General features: G+C 41.8%; 1 protein-coding gene across 1 annotated transcript; it reads left to right on the forward strand.

Annotated features, from left to right (window-relative positions):
* The first annotated feature begins 1973 nt into the window (after nt 1-1973).
* LOC121694111 (serine/threonine-protein phosphatase 2A catalytic subunit beta isoform-like) lies at nt 1974-7206 on the forward strand. The gene is made up of 7 exons (XM_042074069.1): nt 1974-2441; nt 3415-3624; nt 4490-4663; nt 5322-5411; nt 5590-5751; nt 5894-6012; nt 6317-7206. Exons 1-7 carry the CDS (start codon nt 2340-2342, stop codon nt 6387-6389), a joined length of 930 nt encoding a protein of 309 aa, XP_041930003.1. The 5' UTR covers nt 1974-2339; the 3' UTR covers nt 6390-7206.
* The last annotated feature ends 4635 nt before the right edge of the window (nt 7207-11841 follow it).

Raw genomic sequence — 11841 nt, forward strand, 5'->3', positions numbered from 1 at the left:
GAGAAAGTGTTGATAATTATAGCACCCCTAGTGGTCAAAAGTCACCAAATGTATTGTGCGTAGTCAGGTTGTAGTCACGAGTCCACATACCAAGTTTGGTGTCGATACGAGAAAGTGTTGATAATTATAGCACCCCTAGTGGTCAAAAGTCACCAAATGTATTGTGCGTCCTAAGGTTGTAGTCACGAGTCCACATACCAAGTTTGGTGTTGATACGAGAAAGTGTTGCAAATTATAGCACCCCTAGTGGTCAAAGGTTGCTAAAATTATTGTCTGTCCTCAGGATGAGGTTCCAAGTCCACATACTAAGTTTGGTTTCAATATGTGAAAGCATTGCTGAAATATGAGCCCACTTCCTGTGATTATAGCGCCACCTATGGGTCAAAAGCCATCAAATTTATTGAGCCTCCTCCTAATTGCGTCCTGAGACCCTGTACTGAGTTTGGTGTTGATACGCGAAAGCCTTGCGGAAATCACTCCACTTCCTTCACTTGATTGGTCACAAATGCATTTGTGAGTCATGGTCTGAAGATCATCTGCGTCAAATTTCGTGAAAATCGGACAAACTTTATGACCTTTGATGCCTTTTAAGTGTTTTTGATGAAATACAATATGGCAGAAGATCCAACATGGCGGAAATTGACGTCATGGGGTGCGTCGCGTTTGGTGTCATCCAAGGATTCCAAATATACCTTAAAGGAGAATTCCGGTGTGATATTGACCTAAAGTGTATTGAAACATGATACCGAGTGTGAACGTATGTCTCATAGCCCATCTCGGCTTGTCCCCTGCACTCCAAAATCTGGCGCTAGTTAGCCGATGCTACCAACAGCTTTTTCAATAGTGGTGTTTCGGCATCGGGCTAGCCATGCAAATAAATCACTGTTTTACACCCATTTACGAGGCTCAATGTATCTCCACACTTCAGTGGTAGACTTCCGAGGGCCCTGACATTTAAAACGAGACATTGAGAACTTTGAAAAAGCACTGGTAGTTTACTTACAAGACGATTTATACAGACAGTATAAATTGAAACTGGAATCCATGCATTTCCACTGAATTATTTTTGGAATCTGATCCCTTATCATACCTGTTCATTCTTACTCGTTGCTCGACTTATCGTGACTAAATTCAAGATGGCTGCAAACGCTAAACTTCGTGAAGATACTGTCTGTATAAATCGTCTTGTAAGTAAACTACCAGTGCTTTTTCAAAGTTCTCAATGTCTCGTTTTAAATGTCAGGGCCCTCAGAAGTCTACCAATGAAGTGTGGAGATACATTGAGCCTCGTAAATGGGTGTAAAACAGTGATTTATTTGCATGGCTAGCCCGATGCCGAAGCACCACTATTGAAAAAGCTGTTGGTAGCATCGGCTAACTAGCGCCAGATTTTGGAGTGCAGGGGACAAGCCGAGATGGGCTATGAGACATACGTTCACACTCGGTATCATGTTTCAATACACTTTAGGTCAATATCACACCGGAATTCTCCTTTAATGTTCAAAATGTGGTGTACGGTTCAAACGTTAAGTGCATAGATGCAATACAAAAATGGAAACGTTGGTGGCGCTAGAGCACTTCAAGTGCAGACTTGAAACTTTGATAAATTAAAGATATGACTGTACCGAATCAATGTGCCGAATATCCCAACTTTTTACTGTATGGTTCAATGGCAAATTAGCGTTTCGTTATAATAATAATAAGAATACGTAGAATCACTATGGGTTGCCTCGCAGCTTCGCTGCTTGGCCCCCAATAAAAAGCCAGGGTGTGCTGTGTTATGAATATGTATAGATAAATGCATAGGAAAACGCTTTGGGTTGTCACACAGTGCAACATGACATGTTATCCATCAGCACAGGCTGATATCTGTGGACAACACCTTGTCAGATACAAATTGCTTAATTGTATGCGCTAGGTGGCACTAAAGTAGCGTTTCTGGACAGTGATGCAGAACAGATGACGTCAACCTCCCTGATCACACATTCCACACCGCTAGCTACTGTACATAGCCGGGTCGGATTTTGGTGTGCAAGGAAACGAGTCTGGGTTGAGGGCTTAGTGCATTTTAGCCAATCCAAAATCAATACTGTTCATTCGTACTCTCGGATATTTGAGTTACCACCGTGTTTTCGGAAGATAAAACAAATGACGCTTCATTTGACAATTGCAAGGTAAATGTGTGGGACTAATTTGGATGGACTCATTCTCGCGTAATGACTACTAGCAAACGCATGACGTGAGGTAATTTAGACTACTAGTCATTTCAATAATTTAGGCTACTAAGCTCGTGGTCGTTCGCGTTAACTGCAACCTACTGTACAGTTGAACTTCTCATCATGGACGAGAAGACATTCACGAAAGAACTGGATCAATGGATCGAACAACTGAACGAGTGCAAGCAGCTGTCCGAAAACCAGGTCAAAATGCTGTGTGAAAAGGTGAGAATTTAAGCATTTTCTGATAGTGTCACTACGCATATTTTAATCTGTTGGTCACTAATCTAGTTCAACCCGTTTCTCATTTCGCCTGCAAGCTCCTGTCGTCAACCTTATTTCCAGGGGCTTGTAGGCTATCCGAAGATGGCGGTGACCGACTGCTATTATTATTGGCTGTCAGCACCGCCATGAATGTAGCCATTGGTTGTTGACTGGGAAGTTCAGCTAGCAACCGCTGCTGACCAGCACAACGTTACCCAATTTTACGAAACCCTAGTGTTTAGATGCATAGTTTTTAATAACTGTTGCGTTCATGAAACAATGTAACGTTGTTTGTAAAGTGTTACAGTCAGTTCTGTTGAATGCGCAGCTCGTCCGACGACTGGTGCCGAGAATCGCATATTTAATCAATTGTCTAGACTATTTTGGTGTCACGACAGTCAGAAAGAGGTCAAAGACCTATATCTAAGATAAAGATGGACTGTATTGTAGGCTACACTAGGACAAATATGATATAACGCGGCAACTTAAATAATTTCATGTGCGCAGTCAGTGCGACCCCGCTGGACTGCAAAAGAATAGCATATTTTGCATTGTAAAATCTATGCACAGGCCTCTCCAGTCTTAAAATCCACAAAACTATCATTTCATCCACCATCATTTTGTTTTTTTATTGCTTATATTGGACATGTACCATTTGAGATATGCTGTTATTTTTAATTCTAAATACATTTCTTATTACTTCCCACTTAGACAAAGTAGTGTCTCAACTATTCGGTGAAAAAGTGGAAAAATAATTAGGCCTAGTAATATTTTATGAATGTATCAATGGTGTGAGGTGCTCCCTTTACTGGCAGTGTTCCCTGGGCGTCAGCAGTTCTGCTGGAGAATTTTTTGTAACAAGTGTGCATTAATGAGCTGACCCGGTAACCCACTAATGCGGCATCACGACATTCTTCCTCCCCTTGTTTTACAGGCTAAGGAGATTTTAACAAAGGAGTCCAATGTACAGGAGGTACGATGCCCCGTCACTGTCTGCGGCGACGTCCATGGCCAGTTCCACGACCTTATGGAGTTGTTCAAGATTGGAGGGAAGTCGCCCGACACCAACTACCTGTTCATGGGCGACTATGTGGACAGAGGCTACTACTCCGTGGAGACAGTGACATTACTTGTTTCTCTCAAGGTGAAACTTGGCTGGCTCTCAGTGATTTTGTTCCCCTGTAATCCTTTGTGTGCCTCCATAGAGTTCAGACATATGTTGTTGCACATTCAGTGGCTCTCTGACCTGGAGGCTGTTTCACAGTAAAGGTATTCACCTAAGTTTGGGTCTGGTCTTATTGCATTCCTGGGTGTAGGTTCCAGCTTGTTTGACCTAACTTCCCCACCTCAAAAAAGCTTGCCATGTTTAGTGGTGACATTAGATTTGCATTAGATACTGTTTAGTCTTTACCTAGAGGGGGACATTTGTGTGTGGTGGAATTTGAATAATCCCAGATTAACATACCGTGCAGTTCAAAACAGCTCGTGTATGATGACTGTTGCTCAGTCGGTATGTATTCTAACCTTTACAGAGCCAATGGCCTGCTATATATGGCTGAAAAGAATTCTGTTTGATCGCGCCTCAGTTCTCCTGGGTTCAATATTTTTGTCAAAAGCATAGTTCCAGATGTTTCCAGTGGATGCTTGGAAATGTGTCCCAGTCTATTTTTAGGGATGCAGGCTGAGCAACACATAACCAAAACTAACACTAAGACTTCAGCCGACGCTGGCCCTCTACACTGCAGCATGAGGAAAAGAGAAAGAGTCAGAAAAAGATTCTTTCCACATATTATTATAAATTGTCCCCCTTTTTGTTTTGCACACGGGCTGTTTTAGTGGTTTTGACTTGTTGCTATAGTGATGAAAGGATCTTAAACAACGGGAGACTTGTGTGGAAATCACCTCCAAATATGCAGTGGCTTGACCACTCTTTGTCTTTAAGGTTTCACATTAATAATGCATTATTATTATTATTATTATTATTATTATTATTTATTTATTTTTATCAGGTGCGCTACCCAGAGAGAATTACCATCCTTCGGGGGAATCATGAGAGCAGACAGATCACACAGGTGTATGGTTTCTACGACGAGTGCTTGAGAAAGTACGGAAACGCGAATGTTTGGAAATACTTCACAGACCTGTTTGATTACCTGCCTCTCACCGCGTTGGTCGACACACAGGTAAGCCTCAGACTGAACTTATGAACATCTCAAAGTTATTAATGACTTGTTGAATGGCTGTCTGTGTGATGTTTGAAAAATATGCATGTATAAGCAGTGTTTCCCACATAATTGTATTCTATTTGTGGTGGTAGGTTTGCAGAATTAACTTGAATGCAACAGTTTTTAACAAATTAGCGCAGCATGGTTATGATGCTAACCAGATTTAAGCACAATTTAGTCCAATGTATGGGAAACACTAATAAGTAATCTATACTAAGAGGGGTTAATTATTGGTGAGTGTTTGTTTATTTACTACTTGGGTTTTCCACTAAACTAGGTCTGTGTTCATATTCAACTATAGGATTGTTCATGTGCATTCATATGTGTTGCATGCATATATTTTGTGAAGTTAAACATGGGGATGTGTGAATTCACAAACTGATGTATTACTGTGATCCAATATGTAGTTCAATATGTAGCCTAATAAGAAAAAAATCAGATATGCTTGTAACCTTCCAAAAGCATGGGAACGCTATCTGGGTCCAGAAGCATGGGAAAGCTATCTGGGTCGCTGTTAAACAAAATCCAGGAGTGAATCCAGCCTCAGCGTTAAATCTCTCTCTCTCTCTCTCTCTCTCTCTCTCTCTCTCTCTCTCGCTCTATGCTGTTGATGTAGATTTTTTGCCTCCACGGAGGACTGTCTCCCTCCATTGACACACTGGACCATATCAGAGCTCTCGACCGCATTCAGGAGGTGCCACATGAGGTAGCGTATAGTATGCCACATGAGATAGCATATGGGGGGGGGGCACAACGACTGAGTATGTGTCATGAGGACTGTTTGAGGTGTGTGTGTGTGACTGAGTGTGGATGTGGGGGGGATTCTTCCTCTTTCTCAAACTCAGTTTTTTCCACCATCTTGATAACTCTGTTCATTGATCTAGGGTCCCATGTGTGACCTGCTGTGGTCAGATCCAGATGACCGCGGAGGCTGGGGAATTTCACCCCGTGGTGCCGGCTACACGTTTGGGCAGGACATCTCGGAGACTTTCAACCATGCCAACTGCCTGACTCTGGTCTCGAGGGCTCACCAGCTGGTCATGGAGGTGAGTAGTGGGCTTGAACCGGTGGGAGGGTGATGAACATACAATCACCAGGAGCAGAGTTACAGGACTATTGTTCTAATAATCTCTCTCTCTCTCTCTCTCTCTCTCTCTCACTGTCCCTCTCTCTTTTTCCCTTCTCTAGGGCTATAACTGGTGCCATGAACGAAATGTGGTGACGATTTTCAGCGCACCAAATTATTGTTACCGTTGTGGTAATCAGGCAGCTATCATGGAACTGGACGACACACTTAAGTATTCCTTGTAAGTTCACCCTCTCACCCCCTTTCTAGCATGTTCGGTCGAACAAAAGTAAGAACAAAACACACATTTTACAAATGTAGCAGCTCAGTGATTCATCTGAATTATTTTCAGTTATAATGTATCAGTAGAGCTGCTTCTCAGGCACTGTGCCTTGATTCAGGAGTGGGCCAAGCTGTTTAAGATTTGAAAATAAATAATGATATGTATAAAGTCTTAAAAACATTGTAATAACTTCAGGCACAACACAGACATTGTCCTTGCTTTAAGTTTTAATTGTAATTTTTGCTTTTGTTTGTCTTCTCAGCCTGCAGTTTGATCCTGCTCCTCGGAGAGGGGAGCCGCACGTGACTCGTCGCACCCCCGACTACTTCCTGTAAAGATCCTGAGCGCTGAGAAAAGTATTCGCCATCAATGCAGTTCACCCTGAAATTACATTAGGACAAGGCCAACAACATTTAATATTCAATAAATACTTCCATGGACCAAAGTGTGTGCCATGTTCATTAAAAACATCTGCAAGAGAAGCTGCCACGGAAGTTGATCACAAGAGTAAAAAAGAGAAAATTTGCCCTTCTGCATGGTCGGATCATTGTATTTTACTCCAAAGTCGCTTTTGTTCCGTCAAGACAATGAAACCTGGTGGTCACTGCTGGATAGGAAGATGTTTTTATTCTGTGATTTTTACTGTCGGGTGTAAAGGGTTGGGGTGGGCTCTGTGAACTCATATTCACAAACACTTAGATAAGTAAATGCTTCAGTCTGAGTACCGTTGGGATGTCGTGCTGAATAGAAACTACTTTGCCATGTCAGTAAGTGGCATCTCTTTTGCATGGCTTTCTGAGGTTTTTTACAACAAGAGAGTATTTGTGTGAATGAGGGGGGACATAGACCAGGTTACACACTTCTGTTTCTTTTTTTCACACTTGTTAGTTTTATTTTGATTACTGTATGATGTTTTGTAGAACAGGATTATCATGCATTTTATTTTATGTTTAACACCAGCATAAAGTTGCTGCAGTTCTCTCTCTCTCTCTCTCTCTCTCTCTCTCTCTCTCTCTTCCTCCCACTGCTTCTATTCCATTCAGCTGTATAGGTATTCCAAGACTATGTCTAAATTATTTGTTTATTTCTTTGTTAAAGCCTGTGTGGGAGACTTCAGCACTTCAATAAAGACTGGGGTTACTCCATATGAAATGCTTTGTCTGTGCCTATAATGTTCAGCAGAGTACTGCAGTATCTGTTTCTGTGTCCATGTGGTGGTTATACACATACTAATAAATGCAGATAACACAGATTCATACAGTGTTGCTGCTACTGCTGCTCAAATGCCCTCCCAGAGCCATAACATGAAAACATATATGTGATGCTATCTGGGAAAAACCTTTACATGGTGCGCTCAAAAATCCTTGATTTTTGCTCCGTTTCAACTCTATGGTGAAATTTCTCTTAAGATTTAACTTCACTTAAGATTCTGATACCATCTTGGCAACATTCTGGACACTGTACCCTAGCAAAATCCTGGATACCATCCTCCCAGAATCTTGCATGTTGCCAGGATGGTATCAGAATCATAAGGTGGTAAAACTGCACCATGTGAAGGGTTTTCCCAGATCGCATCACATATTATGCATTTTACTAATTTGGTCACACAAAAGTCATGCTTGTGCATACAGTAGGAAAATAGGATGGGTGACAGTAATGTATCCATCTGAATCATCCCAATTTACTGTAACAGCTGTCATGGATGGTCATTCACGACAGTCTGTTTTGATCATCCAAACATGTTTTTAGGAGAGCAAGTATGGAACCAGCATTTTGTACAAAATCAGATTGAATGAGAAGTTTGCTGTTTTGCTAAAGTTATGCACACAGAGAATTTTCCCAAATTATTTTGAACAGGTACATCCCAATGACTATACTTTTATTTACAGTCCTTGGTCAGTCCTAATGTTTTCGACATAAACGTGTAGTATGGGTTGTGTGAACTGCACCGCATCCTAATACTCAAGTATTACCAACTGTATCCACTAGATGGAGCTCATTGACCATGTTAAAATATAGCAGTGAGCGTGACATCACATTATCCAACAATGCACTCACAAACGATGTGTTGGTCACATTTGTCTAAGTTTTTGACATCGAAAGCCCTACTTTCCAGTTTCCTGGTGGTGGCGCTGCAACAGACTGTTCGCGTATGCAGATAATAACCTAGGTTTCCTGAATGTGTCAATAGGAATTTGTGATCATCATGCATAATTAACTAACACACCTATGCTGTGTTTTTGCAGGCTTTTACAGATCAGGTAATGTATCAAATTGGCATCATCTTCTTCAAGCTTATATGACCAGACCAATAATCAGAACCAGTCAGCTCAGTCAACAGCGTAGTTAAAAGCAAAAATTAGGCTTCACAGGTATCTTTGGCTGACATGTTCAAAACTGCACACAATTTGAAGTGTAGGATGGAAGTGTATGACACCCTCTGAATGCAAGTTTCCAAGTTTGCCAAGTTTCGTGGAATTCCGTATCAATACATTAATATATGTGTACATAATAGTGACTGTACACTACGCACGCACATACTCTCTCATGAACACACGTAAACACGCACATAAAGATACATGCACACACATGCAGGCACACACACACACACACACACATACACACACACACACACACACACACACACACACACATAAAGATACATGCACACACATGCAGGCACACACACACACACACACACACACACACATAAAGATACATGCACACACACACACATAAAGATACATGCACACACATGCAGGCACACACACACACACACATAAATGCACAGACACACACACAAGCACAGACACAGACACACACATAAATACACAAACACACACACATAAAAACATACGCACACACATACACACACAGTACACATGTACGCATACACACACAGGCATGCACGCACGCATAGACTCGCACGCACACACACACACACATAAACACAAACACGCACACACACGCACACACACATACACACACATATAAACACCCGCTCCCCACCCACCCACACACACACACACACACACACACACACACATAAAAACTCACACATGCAGGCACACACACACACACGTAAACACACACACATAAACACACACACCCCATTACCCCCACACACACACTCACAAGCGAACACACACACGCATACACACAAAAACACACACACATGCAGGCAGGCAGACATACATACACACACACACACACACCCCATTACCCACACTCACAAGCGAACACACACACACATACACACACACAGAAGCACACATATACACAAAAGCAAACGCACATATGAACACACTCATTTACATACTCAAAAGTTGCAAGAGTAGGGGACGGAGTAGGAGATGGAGACAAATTGACAAGCGTGATTTATTTTTGCGGAGAGAATGTGCATGACTGAGCGGCGGTCATATTTTTATTTATGGTACATTTAGTTTTAATTATTTCCTACAGTGTAGAACAATACTGAGAACATCAAAACTTACATAGGCCTAAACACAAAAAGGTAAGCTTATGTTTAAGATTCTTTAAGATGTAGCCACCTTTACGTATATTGACTTGATAACCATCTTCATGTGACCGTCACCTGGAGGGCATTTCATTTAGAAAGTCAGCCAACAAGTTCTCAAAAACTTTTTTTGCTTACTACATAAATGTTACTTCATAGTTTTGATCTTCAGTTTTGACAAACAATGTCAAATATAGCCAAACTGAAGAAAATCATATTGGTGTGTTCAATTTTTAACTGGTGCAGATTGTGTGTGTGCGCTTGAGTCTGTGTGTACACATTTGAGTCTGTGTGCACATTTGAGTCTGTGTGCATGTTTGAGTCTGTGTGTGCACGTTTGTGTGTGTGTGCATGCTTGATTCTGTGTGTGCATGCTTGAGTCTGTGTGTGCATGCTTGAGTCTGTTTGTGCACGTTTGTGTGTGTGTGCATGCTTGAGTCTGTGTGTGCATGTTTGAGTCTGTGTGTGCACGTCTGTGTGTGTGTGCATGTTTGAGTCTGTGTGTGCATATTTGTGTGTGTGTGCATGCTTGAGTCTGTGTGTGCACGTTTGTGTGTGTGTGCTTGTTTGAGTGTGTGCGTGCTTGAGTCTGTGTGTGCACGTTTGTGTGTGTGTGCATGCTTGAGTGTGTGTGTGTGTGTGTCTGTGTGTGCATGTTTGAGTGTGTGTGTGCATGTTTGTATGTGTGCCTTTGCGTTTGTGTGTGCTTTTATGTCCCTATGTGTTTATTTCTGTGTGCCAGTGTCTGTGTGTTTGTGTGTGTGTCTATCTGTGTAGTGTTTATGTGTGTTATTCCCCTTTACTGTGCCTGTGTGTATACTAACTATAATGATATGAACAAAAATATATGCATTGCTTATAAACACTTGCTAGCGAAGCCTATTTGTTGCGCACAGAAACTGCTTTGTTGGTGATTGTGTGTTGGCTGGTTCGTTGTCAGTTGTTGTTGGTTGAGTGACATGCTCTTGATGGCTGTTCTGGTGGTGATGTTGTTTGTTCCTGGTTTGATTCTTTTCTCTGGGCGATTAGGCATCAACGGGGCATAAGCAGTGAAGCCTATTTGTTGCGCACAGAGGTTGTTTTGTTGATGATTTTGTGTTGTCTGGTTTTGTTCGTTGATTTGTTGGTAGAGGACCCATCATGAGTGTGGAGGGGTGAGTCTGGGACACCAGACACCACTGCTGAGCCTTCTGGAAGTGTTGTGGGCCTAATTCAATGAAACACCTATGAAGGAAGGAGCCTGCTTGATAACCCCAGTGAAATGCACTTGAAGGCTGTTCTGTTGGTGATGTTTTTGTTAGTGATTTTGGTTTTGACTGTAAATAGGCTTGGTTGTAGATTGGCCGCTGTGTGAAGGAATTTAACATCTCTCCTGTATATTTCAAATTGCTATAGAAAAATAAGTCCAGATATTGGGGCAACATTTAGAAAGTTGTATTTTTAAGTAAAAACATAGGCCCTTTTGGGTAGGCCTATGTATGTCAATATAGTATTTGTCTTCACAATCATAGTACATTTCCAGCGCAGAAAGACAAAAGATTTGGCAAAAAAATTGGCAATACTACTTTCAGACAAGTGACGGCACCCTTGGTGTGATTGTGTGTGTGTGTGTTAGTTATGACAGAAACAATGGCTGTTTTTTAAAGTCAAGGTTTCGTGCTTGGTAGAACAGACAGACATGCAGGGCATTACCCCATCCATATGCCACACCCTGCCTGCATGAAAACTTTTACTGACATGGGACCTGGAAATCGCCGTAGGTTATACATGAATAAACCTGCATATGAGATTTTGTGTTGGTTTTTCTCAGAAATGCCAACACCCAAAGCCAGCAGTGAGTGTGAGCGTGAGTGTGTGTTAGTTATGACAGAAACTGTTTCTCAAAGTCAATGATTCGTGCTTGGTAGAACGAGCCCTGCCGAGTCAAATCCTACAAAGATGAGGCAAGGCTTCTTCTTAGCATTTGGAAAACACACAATGGAACAGCGAGTGTGCAGGAAGCTGCAGGTGTGTGTTATTAAAAATTATGTGTGTGAGTGTGTGTGTGTGTGTGTGATTACAATGCCTCGTTTTTTGCTTTTTCATTTTTAACTAGCTGGTGCTATACATCAAATGAGTGGATATGGGATGGGTTGGCATGGCCCCTGGAGGCATACAACATACAAAAACGTTGTCATCCTAGGCCCTATGGTTCTCGAGATATTCACAGAAAACTGTGTCCGGCCATTTACAGGCCAGTTGTCACTAAAATGTACACATCAATTAATTTA

Source organism: Alosa sapidissima, chromosome 20 (assembly GCF_018492685.1).
Source record: "Alosa sapidissima isolate fAloSap1 chromosome 20, fAloSap1.pri, whole genome shotgun sequence".
Classification (NCBI taxonomy): domain Eukaryota; kingdom Metazoa; phylum Chordata; class Actinopteri; order Clupeiformes; family Clupeidae; genus Alosa; species Alosa sapidissima.

Excerpts from the sequence above, each read along its gene's own strand:
- LOC121694111 (XM_042074069.1), top strand. The coding sequence starts at position 2,340 with ATGGACGAGAAGACATTCACGAAAGAACTGGATCAATGGATCGAACAA. Across the intron at positions 3,625-4,489 it reads CATTACTTGTTTCTCTCAAG|GTGCGCTACCCAGAGAGAAT; the intron begins GTGAAACTTGGC and ends TATTTTTATCAG. Across the intron at positions 6,013-6,316 it reads GACACACTTAAGTATTCCTT|CCTGCAGTTTGATCCTGCTC; the intron begins GTAAGTTCACCC and ends TTGTCTTCTCAG.